General features: G+C 35.6%; 1 protein-coding gene across 1 annotated transcript in view; it reads right to left on the reverse strand.

The window, feature by feature from the left end:
• LOC150098214 (furin-like protease 1, isoforms 1/1-X/2) overlaps positions 1-16,369 on the reverse strand; it is a 469,518-nt gene that overhangs the window by 256,850 nt on the left and 196,299 nt on the right. Inside the window, 1 exon segment of the mRNA XM_090405967.1 lies at positions 15,500-15,628. Coding sequence (XP_090262093.1) covers positions 15,500-15,628 — 129 coding nt within the window.

The raw sequence follows: 16,369 nt of genomic DNA on the forward strand, positions 1-16,369 counted from the left end.
AGGAAAGTGCATTAAAAATCATAAGTGTGTTCATCTCAAGCTGAGCACTTTATTTTCTGGTAAGTTACATACAATATGTAATGCTTACTTTTTGTGTAAAATATTATTTTTATAGTAATGGCCACAAACTGCAACGAAAGGGAAAAACCAACATTGAAAACAAATTAATTTCTCTAGAAGAAAAATATTCAAAATCTTGGATCGGTTGAAAAATGGAGAAAAACCAGGAGTTTTTGCAGGGACTTTGAATTTAAATGAATCAACAATTCGAACAATCAAAGAAAATGAACATAAAATCCGAGAAAGTGTTTATTGCTGGGTCAACGATAAGTGCAAAGCGCGTTGCTCGTGTACGCGATATTCTAATGGAAAAATGGAGAAATCTCTAATGATTTCGATAGAAGAAGAACCTCAAAAGAAAATTCCTATGGGTGGAAATCTTATTAAACAAAAAACTCTCAAAGTTTATAAACATTTATAGTGCAGACCAGGTGTTCAATGTGGATGAATCCGGGTTATATTGGAAAAAAAAAAAAGTGCAAAAACGTAACTATATTTCGAAAAATGAAAGATCAACTCCTGGATTCAAAGTTTCCAAAGATAGAATTACTCTACTGTTTTGTAGTAATGCATCAGGTGATTACATGACAAAAACCAGTGTTTATTAACCAATCCGCAAATCCTCGTGCTATGAAAGATTAAAATATGCACTATTTTATTTTGCCTAAAACATTTATGCATTATATGCAATAAAGTTTAAGTACAATTTGTAATTTTTATACTTTTATATTATGTATATGTTTCATAGTTTATATGTTTCCATAAATTACATGAATTACCTGAATTAAATAAAAATATATTTTTGTTGGATATGCCATTGTTTATATAATTAAAAAAAAAAAACGATTTCGGAACATAACCCTACTTTTTCTATGTGATCTCATACTCGCATAACGTGATTTATATAACGCGGCATTTCTGCAAAACCTAACATCCGCGTTATACGAGGGTTACCTGTATTTTGTTTTTCTTTCTATTATTTTTAATATCATGCATAATTTTCCCATTTCCCTTGTTATCTACGTGTAACATTTTTATACACTAAGGCTGCATATTGTGTTTTGTTCCGATTTTACTTTTTCCTCAGGCAGCATGACATTTTTTTTTTATTGCCGAGGTTATAACTTTGTATCATAACTCACAGACATTGTACACGTTACGATTTGCTAACGGCATTAGTCAATATAAATACCGTAACGTAAGAAATGCTACTGCATTAGTCGATTAAACAGATCAATCTGATCATTTCAATCGCCAAGCATGCAGCGATTCTTGTATAATGACCTCTTTTTATTGTGATAAAAAAAAACTAAATCTATCATTTATTTATGTCAATTATTCCTAGCATATAATTCTGTATCATTTGGAATCGCTTTTGCTAATTGTGAGAATTACTTTTGGTATAAACCAAAAGCAAGAAGGATCGACACATTTTATGAAAAACAATTTCAAATACTAAATTTCGATGTTCTTTAGAAAGGAGCTATGAAGAAGATCTGAACAAAGTAGATCTATGTCACAGAACTGATTTATTCTGTGACAAAATCAGCCAGAATTTGGTTTTTTCTCAGTTAGTTGGATTTATATTATTATTATTATTATTATTATTTAATTCAGCCTGCATGAGTTGTGGGTAATGAACAATTGTAACTATGGTTAAAACTGTGTTTCTCCTTATAGTAGAATCGTCATTCCTTCTCTATGGAGGTATGCCACCCCAGGCTTACCCACAACTATATTTAAAATTTTTCTTGGATAATATTAGAGACAATTTTAAATATAGTTTTTCATATATAAATCACTTAATCAAGTTTAATACAATGGCTGAACGAATAATTACAAGTATGCACGTTCTTTCTGCACACAATAAATGTGAAATTAGACAAACATTACATACCAGCACAATAAAAATAACCCCATTTTAAATAAATCAATTCTGTGACACAGATCTATTTTATTCAGATTCTCTCTATAGCTCCTTTCTAAAGAACATCATCGATCGCTCATGCAATGCCGTCAAGAACTAACACTTCCGCTATATCGACCTGGTTAAGGACACGGGAGTCCATTTAGCGGTACTCACTAATCAGAGGAGTGCCAATAAGGGCTTATCCATAAATTACGAAAGCATTAGCCTGCAGGGGGGGATATTCTTTTGTGATAATAGGTTGGTGTTCATTATATTTATAGAGGCACTTTGTGACGGAGGGAGTGGGGATCTAAAAATCTGAATTTTATGATAATTTCATGTAATTTATGAACGAGTTTTAACAGCACTAACAATGAAACAGGAAGCTGCACTTAAAACACCAAAAAAGTTTATTTTTCATGACAACCGGCACTGAAACGAAAACATGCAGATCCCTTAAAGATCGTAATAACTTAAGTTACATGGCACATCAGCAGCGCAGTCACAGGTGTCATGACATTCACACCTAGAAAGATCCAGGTTCGAATCAAGTTTAGAATGGAAAGGACGTTTTCAAATGAAGGTGAGTGAACTGACTAGAGAATTTCATAAGAAGGCGAAAGAGGTTTTCTTCCACAAGTAACAGAAGTAATATTTTGATCCTGAAATAAAACTCAAAAGTAACATACACTTTTTAGAAAGAAGTCAACAGACATCCCTATGGGCAAAGTGCATCGTGCCAAGTAACGTCACATGTTTGTAGCACGTATAAAATAGAGGAATATGATGCTTCCAAGTCAGTGCAACTGTGTCCGGGTGAAAGAAGGTAATTCATGTTTGAAAGAGGTGTTGTGATAGAATGGCATATCTGTTCGGCAAACTGTTGACAAATTGGATCATACCAGGTCAACAATCAGTGATACCATACTGAGATGGAAGGGCAGGGAGACAACTGCAAGTACTACCTGCAGTGGACGACCAACCACACTCACCGAAAGTGATCGTAGGTGCTACGAGGATAATATGTAAAAACCGCCATTCGTCGGCCGACACGTTGAATGCGGAGTTCCGGGCATCGACTAGAACACGAATTTGCACAAAAGCATTCAGAACTGTAGCTAACAACATGGGTTTCCGTGGTAGAAGGGCAAGATACGAACCAACATGCAGCGTCGTCTTCAGTGGTGAGTAGTGCGTGCATAGGGGGACATGGAAGCTTGGAATTCGTCGCTCCACTGTTATGGAGCGACGAATCATACGTCGCTGCACCCTCTACCGAGCAGATGAACGGGTGTGGTGGATGCCCGGCGAACGTCTCTGCCAGAGTGCATGACCCCAACAATGAAATTCGCAGGTGGCGGTGTGATGGTATGGTCCTGTTTTTCCTAGTTCATCGTCGGATCTCTGTGGTGGCACAAACACTGAACTCCGAAGTATTTGAACATTCTGGACAATGCGATGCAAATTTGTGGCGTTTTCACGGAGCAGACGATTGTTTCTTTCAGCAAGACAATGCACTGTGTCATAAGGCTGCTGCTGTAACTGCGTGGTTTGTGGACATGAACGTCACCACACTTGACTGACCTCCACAAAGCCCTGATCTCAACCCTAATGAACTTTGGCGTCGGGTGAGGTTAAGGGATGTCCTCCCTACAAAAGTCCAGGACCTCATTACATGCCTACAGGAAGAATGGTCCAAAATTCCAATTAATCACTATTGTACGCTTGTGGAAAGTATGCTCCGTAGGATTACTGCAGTCATCGCAGTGAAAAGAGGGCCTACATCTTGTTAAAATGAGCGCCATGGCTGTTTGTTCCTCACACTATGTGGTCCCTTGACTTCTTTCCAAGCAGTGTATAATCAACTACTTCTGAACGTTGTTTGTACTTTTTTTTCTGCTAACTCATCTCGACTTACCTGAGCAGAAAAATGTACAGATACAATTCTGTTCTTGTTTGTTTGTCGTAATGTTACAAGTGCTGCTGCTTATCCTGTAGTTGCCCTTGAATTGTATTCGTGATGGGACACTGAATGATGGCGACAATCAACCACTACTTCCGACAGGCTGGTATCTGTATGTTCTCTGACCAGTTTGCATCGTGTTTTGTAGAATGTGAAGCCATTATAAAAGTTACTCTCGTCCCAAGGCAATTGAACTGTAGTCAATCTAAGCAAAAAAGTATTGTACTGACTATGCTGCGAGTGAACTATTCATATAAGCAGAATCAGAATGGTAAAAGAAAAATCTATGATATTCTTTTATTTAAAGCAATGTCGAAAGTAGATGAAACGTCGTTTTTTAATTTCATTTAATTCGTTTTTGAGAAGATATACTACATAATTTCTTACTTCATCTATACATATTTATGATAATCTATTTAATTTCTCATTATTACTACCGAGTATAATATTCTTTAAGAAAGCATATTCGTACAACAAACCAATACTCTATCATCAAATCTAATAAAACCAACTATGGAAATTAAGTAAGCTAATCTAAGCCAGAGGAAAAATTTGTACATATATAGTCGGAAATATTTTGAACGATCCACTTATTTCTTAAATGAACAGCAAGAATAAATTGAAAAAAAGAAAAAAAAATCAGTGTGATCTCTCTCACACACACACAGAGAGAGAGAGAGATTTTTTATGGTAGGTTATTTTTTATTTACGACCGAAACAACTCAGGCTATAAAGCCAGCATATTATGTCTGTTAATTACGTGTGGTCGGACAATCATAAACACCTCGAACTTCGAGGTGTTTATGATTTGCGGGTTCGAGGTGTTTATGATTTCCCTACTAAATCTGTGTGGAAAGGGATTCTGCGACGCTACCACTTCTTATAGCAGAAAGCTTCACTCCGAAAAAACCCGATGGGGATATGGGAGTGACCATACGGCATCCATTGATATCAAATGTGAGTAACTAATTACATGTACTCTATGCCCGGTATGTCTGTTTTGCGGTATGTCTGTTTTCTGTTATTAGCTTAATTCCGTACGAAGCTGCTTTCTACTAGAAAAATTATATATTGCAAGTTACAGGCAAAGGATAATATGCAGGAAACAACAACAAAGATTATTTGCAGCGTTATGGAAATGAGGTTTTAAATTTTAAACACGTACACAAAGAAGCCTAAGCAAATATATTTTAAACGAAATAGTGCAATATAAAAAATTTTACATTTTAAATTTCTGAATTTTAGTATTATAAAGAGCTTCCATAGCTCAGGATTGGTACAGAGGAACCCTTTGGTTGAAAACACCGGTTAGAATCCCGTCTACGACGTGAAGTTTTTGAGGTTCTGAGAGACAAATACAAATAAGAGCTATGGAAGCTATATGTGGTTGATAAATGAATCTTTCCTGCAAGATATGTAGACAATCTGGTATTATGGAAAAGATGGAAGTGCAGCAAAGATATTGCAAAGTATAATCCTGAAAGTGCTTTCTTCTTTTTAAGTTTAAAAAGAGACAAAAATTTTTTAGAACAATACACGTGCATGAAATAAAATTATACGGGTATTAAAATTCATTATCTGCATTTTTCATGTTCATATCACATGTCGTTGTTAGCAATAACTCGAGGGGAGAAAATAAATAATATAACTAGAGTAACCATTAAGAGACAAATATACTGCATATTTTTAGTCGAGCAATGTTTTATTGTTGCTTCGGTAGTTCTGCTAACAATTCCATTAAATGTGATGAAAGCTTTAAAAATGACACAGCACTGACCTGTTTCTAGTGAACACACACACACACACACACACACACACACACACACACACACACAATATGCGTAGATGGCGACAGGTATGTTAACGGTGTTAGAAATGTAACAACTTTCTTAAGCTCATAATTGTGAAATTATTTTGTTTTTCAGAGTGCTTTACTTAAAAAGAATTAATGGAGATAAATGAAGTTATCTGTTAACGTTCTTCTGAAAAAAACGTACAGAAAGAAGATAAAGAATACTTACTGATTTGTTTGGAATTTAATAGCTACGTGGATATTCTCTTTAGGTAGTTAGCAAAGGATTACAGAGTCAGCTAACAGTAAATCACACAAACACATTAAAATTCTCTTCGGTCACACTTTGTGTTACTTTACAATTCACAGTTTTTTTTTTGCATGCAGTACCTCATTTAATAAACTGTGAATTATTACATTGCTCACATTCTTCCTGTCTGTCACGAGCGTTCGTTCGTCTCTTATTTATGACACTACATTTTAAATGTTGCTAATATGTTTACGTAACTACGAACAAGAATTAGTTTGTTTTTACCAACTTTTATATATTTAATTTTAAGTCCAATTATGTTCGGTTAGTCATTATGCGATGCTGAACATACCTTTTCGCGGTGTAAATATACACAGACTTTAGAACGAAATGGCTTTTTTTACGTGATAGTTTTGGAAATCCAAAACTATTTTCCTTGTATGTATATGTATGTGTATATATATATATATACAGGGTGTTCGGGATAAATTTGACATATTTATAATTAATTATATTTTTCCGTAAGTTACATGTATTAACACACACTTCTCTTCATTTAAACGTTTGGACCCTTCTTCATTCATATACAAGATGTCAGAAAGGATGGATAGCTGGAACCCACCTGAATCATGGAAGAGAATAACTTGTATCATGATGATTCGTGCCCGCCATCAAAATAAGGATATTACGACTGCTGCCCAATGCTCCCTGAATACAGTAAAAACAATCAGGCATGAACTAGAGACTTGCAATGGTGACTACGAGGATGTAGCAAGAAGAAAGATCCCTAGCAGACGATCTGATTGCGTTCGTACAGCAGAATTCCTCGCAAATCTGCAGGAACAGGTGTTGAAGAACCCTGGCATTGGAATTCGGGCTTTGTTCGTGGAGTTGCTAACTGTAGTCAAGCCCTGGATAACAAGGGTAGCAAATGGTAGGCCGTATGTATGGCAGCAGGATTCGGCCCCTTGCCACACCTCTAGGAAAAGTCAAAAATGGTTGTCTGAAATTTTCTACGACTTCACCAGTCCAAATGTTTGGCCTCCAAACACCCCAGACCTTAACCCCATGGATTATTTTGTATGGGGCGGAGTTGAAAAAGACACCAATCGCACTTCCAGTAATACAAAAGCCCAGTTAATGGATAAAATTAAAACAGTTTTTGCGGCCCTTCCCAGGGAGACTGTAGCATCAGCTTGTTCGAGGTTCCGAAGCAGAATTGAAGCTGTGATCGATGCTAATGGTGGTTATTTTGAGTAAATCTTGTTGATAGTATTGTAATTAACTCTGCCTGTAATGTTTTTTTGTCAATTCATTAAATTTAATAGATACAAAGAAGATTTTCTTTTTCCTTACGAAACTGTCAAATTTATCCCGAACACCCTGTATATATATATATATATTTTGACTGACTGAAACCGAGAAAATAAATAAGTTAATTTAATGGAGCACACAACATGTTTCGTCAAAACGACTTCTTCAGGCGTGGTAACACTTAAAGCAAATTAAAAAACCATAAAAACACTGTGCCATTATAATAACAGACTTGTAAACTGAAGTTAAGTTGACTTAACTTCAGTTTACAAGTCTGTTATTATAACGGCACATTATAATGTGCCGTTATAGTTAAGACAACTTAACTTCAATTTACAAGTTAAGTTGACTTAACTTCAGTTTACAAGTCTGTTATTATAACGGCACATTATAATGTGCCGTTATAGTTAAGACAACTTAACTTCAATTTACAAGTTAAGTTGACTTAACTTCAGTTTACAAGTCTGTTATTATAATGGCACAGTGTTTTTATGGTTTTTTAATTTGCTTTAAGTGTTATCACGCCTGAAGTAGTTTTTAAGAAACATGTTGATATATATATATCAACTCTATAATATAAAATGATAAGCTTTTTTTTTTTTTTGCAACGTTTTTGTGTCACGTTTTTTGTCAAGTTATTTGAAACGTTTTGAAACTCAGGGCTACCCTGAGTGTCGAGTCATCAGAATTCAAGGAAAACAGGCCTACCAGTCCGGAACTCGGGGCGTTGGGCATCGTGGGGGCGGAACCCCCCCTTTCGAGTCATCTGAATTCAAGGAGAACTGGCCTACCAGTCCGCAATCGGGGGGCGTCGTAGGCGTCAGGGGGGGAGCCCCCTAGTGTATATATATATATATATATATATATATATATATATATATATATATAAGGAAAATAGTTTTGGATTTCCACAACTATCACGTGAAAGTCATTTCGTTCTAAAGTCTGTGTATATTTACATAGACTTTAGTCATAAGTAATGACATAAGTATTATGTCATAAGTAATGACATAAGTATTATGTCATAAGTAATGACATAATATCTGTTCAAATACAGCTTTCCGAGATCTTTCGGTATCGCCGACAATAACTACTTCAACATGAGACTAGATAGCAGTCCACTAGGAAGTTTCACTTTAATTGCTCTAATGGACTACGGCTATATGGGTATTACCAGAAACCTTAAAAGCAATTACCATAATTAGGGTGAAGGTTAATTGCTGCCATTTACGTTCAAATCATGAATCTAATGGCCACTTTCAGCTGATACAATCAAGATGAGCAAAATCCGATCTAAAAGATCGTGAAGTACTGTAGTTAATGGCATTGGATGATCAAGTAAGTGGATAAAATCGGACTTGCCAAACTTTATCATGAATTTAACTATAAGTAGTCCTTTAGGTATTCAAATCTTAGAAAGTCCTTGCAGTTTATAGCATGACAATTAAAATTAGTAGCATCGCACAGCTACTAATTTTAGCTGCATGAGTGTTTTGGAAGTGAGAATTTACTTAGAAATATACTTCGCTACGTTCAGGTCATGCATCCTAATTGCAGTGCGACTTTTCGTAGCTGAGATGTAGGATCAGAATTATGAGCTCTGATGGATTTATTTTAGTTGTCTTTATTACCTGATTATTTTCGTTTCATTTGAGACTACGATAACTTTTTAATGCTCTGTCTTTTTTATTCTTGCCGAATACATTTTTGAGGCGACATCCACATGTGCCAAAATGGAAAAGTAGAGACTGAACTAAGAGAAGGGAATGAAATTAAATCGCGTTAACCTAAAAGATTATTATGAAAACTTTCAAATCCACCGTGATCGAAAATAAGTTTACGGAGAAAACCCAAGAGCATTTTAATCGATAAAAAAGGCATAGGGTAAACCATTCGCCACACATAATAAATTCACATCGCTACAGCTAGCTACCAAGCAGATTACATCTCGTTGCTCCATAATGTAGAGAAATATCAGCAATGCAGCATGCGAATAGTAACGGAACGACTTCACCACAAATCTAGCAAATTACACCCCCCCCCCACCCCCCCCCCCCCCCACCCCCCCCCCCCCCCACCCCCCCCCCCCCCCACCCCCCCCCCCCCCCACCCCCCCCCCCCCCCACCCCCCCCCCCCCCCACCCCCCCCCCCCCCCACCCCCCCCCCCCCCCACCCCCCCCCCCCCCCACCCCCCCCCCCCCCCACCCCCCCCCCCCCCCACCCCCCCCCCCCCCCACCCCCCCCCCCCCCCACCCCCCCCCCCCCCCACCCCCCCCCCCCCCCACCCCCCCCCCCCCCCACCCCCCCCCCCCCCCACCCCCCCCCCCCCCCACCCCCCCCCCCCCCCACCCCCCCCCCCCCCCACCCCCCCCCCCCCCCACCCCCCCCCCCCCCCACCCCCCCCCCCCCCCACCCCCCCCCCCCCCCACCCCCCCCCCCCCCCACCCCCCCCCCCCCCCACCCCCCCCCCCCCCCACCCCCCCCCCCCCCCACCCCCCCCCCCCCCCACCCCCCCCCCCCCCCACCCCCCCCCAATATATTCAGACATCTTAAAAGTATAACAATATAAATTATGTATATTCAGACATACTTTGGGAAAGATCTTCGTGTTATCTTGTTAACTTTTACATTTTCTTGGAACATAAATTTTGATGAGACATCGTCGGTAAATATAAAATCATAAACAGAACTCATAAAAGACTAATAAATTACAAGAGGAATTAAAAACCGAACTATGGCATAAAATAGATTAAAATGCATGGAAAATGTTTACTGGAAGGGAATAAAGTGAGGATTAAACATACATGGAAAAAATAAAAAATAAAAACAGAGGCGTACATACTGTGGTGACATAATGGGACCGTCCGTGAAAAATCTATGTTAGTTAGTTATTCACATATGACGACATTTTGACTCCTGTACCTCATTGATTTTTGTGGATGAAGCCTTCTGCTAAAAGAAGTGGTAGAGTCAGAGATGCCTTTTTCACAAAGATTTAGTAGCACTATTACAAACGTCCATATTCCTGGCGGGATGCGAACCCTCAGTCTCTTGGTGGGAGATGAAAAAGGTCTTTATCATCTATTTTTTATCTATGTATTCCTCTGATTTTAAAAATTTTCCATATACTTTTAATCTTTACTTGATTCCCTTCTGGTGAAAAGAAAAATTCCCTCCATTTTTAATATATTTTTATACCACAGTTCGATTTTAAATTCCTTCTGTAATTTCTTAGTCTTTTTATGAGTTCGGTTTATGAATTTATATTTACCAACAATGTCTCATCCAAATTTATGTTCCACGAAAATTTTAAAGTTAACAAGACAAGAACACGTAGATCTTCCCCAAGATATGTCTGAATATATATCATTTCTGCTTTAATTTTTATTCATATAAATCACAGGAAAAGCCAGTACCCCGTAAGAATATAAGCATTTGCTATATTGTATTAATTTGTATTTTAGAGGATCAACTTGAAAATAAACGGATAATATTAAATAAAAATAACCATTTACAGGCAATTTACAAGATGTTAAGATGCTCAGAATGATGTGTAGTTATAAAACAGACAATAACAATATAAATTAATCTCTACAACTTGGTTATCTACCTACAGAAAATAAAGTACCAGCCAGCCTCTAATCGGCCACTTAATAATAATAACCAATTAAAACTAGGGCTAGACCACATTCTGAGAAGGGTGGGGGAGATGACCTTGAATTTTATTTCTATTTTACTTTATTTCTTGCATTTCTTCAATATATATATTTGTATACATTTCATTGATTTTTATATTTAACGATTAATAATATGATTATTCTTTTTTATTTGCTACACGGTTTTTTGATGCTCTTATCCTGAAATCTCGAGGTGTAATTAATATAAATTAGAGTAAACTGAAAAACTCGGTGTGTCAGCAACCATTTTCAAGATTGACTATGAGAACAACGGAAGAGTAATCTTCCTAAAAAGAATATATCTATCAAAAAATAGTGACCCAATACAACAAAAGAACACTACAGAATTAAGGATAGAGGATGAATACCGAAACATGTCATATGTAAGAGAACAATAATAATAATAATAATAATAATAATAATAATAATAATAATAATAATACAATTTCATTTGAAATGTAAATTGCTGAGGAGTTGGGGTGAAAAATGAGAGATGTCTAAATACTCAGGAATCGAATCCCATCATAGTCACGGATGTTTTATTAATGTCTTTGGGTGGGATGAATTTCATTGCACGGTGTGAGACCACCGTGCACCCACTCAAGCAATCAACGTTCCATCTTTGATTGCTTGAGTAGCTCTCCAAATTATTTAACTCGCAGCACATACACAGTGATACTCATATACTGCAGACCAATAACTTTTCGTGGGTGGGATTCACGTAAAAATAATAATAAATAAACATTACCTGAGCAACACGTGAAATTAATACAGAAATAATCGTAACGTAAATACCTAATTATTTAAAGTTATCAATTGTTTTAATGCTCATACGAGTTCAGAATCATCGTAGAATCATGTGGTTTAAAAAATTAAACAAGAACCTTTTAAATCCTTACTTCTGCATAATGAAGAAGTACAATACTTTTTTAAAGCAAGAAAAAATTGCACACTACAAGACTTCAGAATTATGCAGTAATCACGTTCAACTATAAAAAATATTCTGAAATTTCCAATTAAATCACATACCTGTTTCTGCACGCTATCCAGTCAGTTTTATGTTTTTGTGTGTTTTTCAGGATGAGAAACTCGACTTTCTGGAAAAAATACCTACCATCTCCAAATGAGATCGGATCTTTCTAAAGAAAAAGTCTTTCTAAAAGAAAGATAAATGTGGCAATGCCCATGCCATGCGAATATTGTGTTATGGAGGCATTCCACGAATATTGTGATATGACTGGTTGTACCAATGTTAAAAAATGGAAATAATAAAGAAAATTAAGTTAGTATGAAATATAAGCTCCGCGTAACAATTTTTAATTATTTAGAAACTAATACACATCAAAATGTTAAAATTACAATCGCAACACATTTTTAACACTGTGAAGAATAGAAAGTTCCTTATCATCTGGCGCTTTACGGATAAGAACAACTGCATTTGTTTACTTTCTGTGGTGTGTCTAATGCAATGTCACGCGCTTTGTCGGATACAATAACCAAAATATTAGAAACATCAGGTTAAATGAATCCACCCCACACTAACATGTAGCACGCATTTATAATCAAGGAGTATATTACCTTTAGGAGATAACAACTACATTGAAATGTGTACGATATTGATTAACGTAGAGAGAGAGAGAGAGAGAGAGAGAGAGAAACAGAGGAAGCTCCTTGAAAGGGTGTGCTCCTTCAAACGGAATACTTCGTCATACCACAGAGCACAGGTCGCTCAGCCCAGGAATGATTCTAGGACATGACACAGTGACTTTGGCTTAAGGAACTGGCTATCTTAGTTATTAGCTGTCTTAATTCTCAAGCTAAATGAGATTTAATAAATAATTTAGGTTGAGAATCTTTGGATTGTATTGAAATGCCATGTGACAGGTAACCATGTGAGAGCAAATTTAAGCAACAGGAAGTGTGTGACTAGAGTAGGCCACCTTCGGAGTGTTTCCAGAACCTCATAGGAGCGATTCTCTGAGATCGAGCTGTCCTAAAGACTCATGTTTTTAGCGGGTGAATATTTCTAATAAACTAACCTTTTGTACGTGGCGTGATGGACGTACGATTAACACAGGGCTAACAAATGCGAATGTATGGTAGACTTAGTATGTTTTATAGAGAATTAACTACATTTAAAAGATAATTCAATATACTTAATTCTTGCAGTAGGTTCGAAATGTTCGAAACATTATATTACCTTATGTTATATTATACTTATACTTTATATGCTCTAAAGAGAAGTCCTATCTACTAAATTCTTTATACTAACTTTAGAAAACCTAAACCATTATGTTCAGCTAAGTAATTTAATCAGAAATTTTCTCCATTTCTTTGTATCAAATTTGATTTACGCAGGTACTCAGCGATGATCAATTTTGCTATAATACAATATGAAACTCCCAGATATAACAAGGAGACGTCGCGCAGAGATGCAAAGAAGTACTATCACATTGCAATACCAAAGGTAAGAAAGTACGAACTAGTGAGACAAATTGTCTCTAGCTGGCTTTCATGTCGCTTTGTTTCGGAAACAGACAAGTGCCAGGAGTACTGATTTGCTGCATAGACATAATCAAATCCATCTTCCCCTTCCTCTCAACAGATGGAAGGTAGAAGCTAAGAGGTGACTTTCTAAGAACTAATGCTTTAACCAGAAGTTTGCATTCCGAGATGAATAGGTCAAAAAACGTTATTCTCTTTATGGTGTATTAGTACAGGAGTTTATATAAAAAATATTTACTTTTTTTTTTTAATTTTGAGACATGAGATTATTACTGTATGGAATAACTAACGGAAATAAATTTTTATCTGGGAAAATTTTACAATCGATTTCTTTGTTTAGAACTGATGACGACAAGAAATACTAGTTCGCAACAAAGTAATCAAGTAAACAAACGTAATCAACGTAAACAAAATGGTCCCAAATAGATATCTCAATGGCTGATTAAATAGTATATTATCACATGCAATATAAACCATGTGCAAATATCAGAATAGATTATCATATATCATATTGTGATTCAATGATATGTTATTTTCTTTAGAAACCGCCCAGCTTCCAAATTTGTTTTATTTTAAATATTGATAACAGTAGACAATCTTTGCGGTTTAAATGAACTGATTCTCCAAACTGATTAATTTGGAGGAAAATTGTTGATACGAAGTTAGTGATGTAACTTTTCATGTGCAACTATCATAATATCCTGTACACCCACCTAAGGGTACATATCAGGAATTTGATGATGATTATGAATTCATAGTCCATAATTTAACCAATTTAGGTCAGCGTATTTAACCCAAACAGAAAAAGCAAATCAAATATGTTTTAAAGTGCCGCAGAAATACTAAAGACACAGAGAGAAAGAGATAAATAGATAGATAAAGAGAGAATGGAATTTTATGGGGGAAGGAAGGAAGGGAAGGGTAGGCACGAAAAGGATGCTAAAGTTTCATCAGTGCAGCAGGTTATGTGGCGGATTTAGCTCCCCCCCCCCCCTTTACATAAAAGTAACAACCCGCTTATATGTAATGCATTAGTAAATTAATGCAGTAATTAAATTATTAATTTAAAATAAACGAAAATGCAAAATTAACTTGATTAAAGACAATTAATAGAACATTAAAAGCTGCAGCAATACCTACTAAATATATACATAAGAAAAGTTTATTTTCCTTGCAGTTTTGAAATATGTGCTCTCGTTTTGAAATAAGTTAGTATAAAACCGCCTCACCTTCACGATTCCGTTTTACATTTAAATTAGTTCAATTTTCTTTTATTCTATTTATTATTATTATTATTAAATTTCTAGAACGTATCCAGGTAATCTTCACGGGCAGATTTTTTTATTTTATTTTTTATTTTAGTAATAATAATAATATATTTTTTTTCACAGTTTAAACAGTTTATTATCCTTCAAAGAAATTACATGAGTGTAGGATACATTTTGTTACATGTTATTAAAATAATTATGATTAAGACAATAATTAATGTTAAAATTAATGTTACATGTTAGTAGTAATAATAACATGAACAATTTAGTCGCAGTTTTTACATTAAAACAGTTAAAGAGTTATTTTTGCCATTTATATTTTAATTTAAAAATTTATTTAGGATTGTTTACTTATCTGCCGGTGAAGATTACCAGTATTATTATTATCTTCAGTGAAGATTACATGGCTACGTTTTGGAGATTTAATAATAACATTTTCCAATATTATTATTATTATTATTATTATTATTATTATTATTATTATACCTCATAGAGTCAAGACTCGTCAAGGGAGGCAATAGTAAGATGCATTCTAACAGAGATAATGTTTATCATACCATGCCTTAAATTGATTCAATGTTTGCGCACTCACATATAAGTTTTATGTCTTAGTATTGCTCTCTGTCAGAAAACATGGGCACTAATAATATCCGCTAATGTTGTTTAGAATTACTTTAAATCAAGGCCATGGCATCACACAGCTTTTTCTTTTCGTAAATGATAAATTACTATATCATCTATATCAACAAGTAATACTCACATAATTCCTCTGTAAATCCGGATGATCCTTTTCTAATCCATCATCTAAGATGGTAACCACGACACCTTTACCAGTTATACCTTGTAACCAGGCTGCTTGCACATTCATGTCTAATCCATGTCCACGATTCTTGAAAAATTAAAAATATAAATTAATTCAATTTATTAATGTGTAACACACTGGCAGTAGTGAACATTTTCCAATATTATTTAAATTTCTGAAGCCCATAGACACAACAAATTAGTTAATGTTATTAGTAATAAAGAAAAGACGTACTTCTGCATGTAGTAACTATATAATATACATGCTAAAATATCATGGCAAGTAAGTTTAAATCATCAATAGTGGTTACGTCAGGTTAGATTAAAAACCTATACCTTCAAGACAGAAGTCTACTCACCATAACCAGAAATAACAGACGATGACTAGAAAAAAGGTAGTCAGCTAGCTTTATTTTTATTCTCGAAAATTCTTAAACTATTAAGTTTTTTAAATCTGTTTAAAATGTGTCATTTCATAAATTGCTAAATGGATTCAAGTGCACCTAAACTTCTCTAGTAGTTACAGTTTCAACAGAAAGTTCTTGCAAAGAATGACACGAGTTGCAACGGACGCTGACACTCAATGTGAAAAAATATAATCTGAATTGTTATATTTAAATATTTTACAACTTAGGCTTCTTTCACTTCAACTTGGTAATATCGGCACAGACATTATGGTAGTTGTGCTCTGGCTTGTAGATAGCTTTCTTTTTTTTTTCTAACTTCACAAATTTAAGGTAAGCTTTCCAGATGTTTCTTATTTCCATTTAATCGGAAGTCCATGATAAATCAAGTACAGGTAACCCTCGTATAACGCGGTACTTATACA

The sequence above is a fragment of the Typopeltis vanoorti genome, chromosome 16, assembly GCF_054136105.1.
Source record: "Typopeltis vanoorti isolate ZY-2024b chromosome 16, IOZ_Tvanoo_1.0, whole genome shotgun sequence".
Taxonomy (NCBI): Eukaryota; Metazoa; Arthropoda; class Arachnida; order Uropygi; family Thelyphonidae; genus Typopeltis; species Typopeltis vanoorti.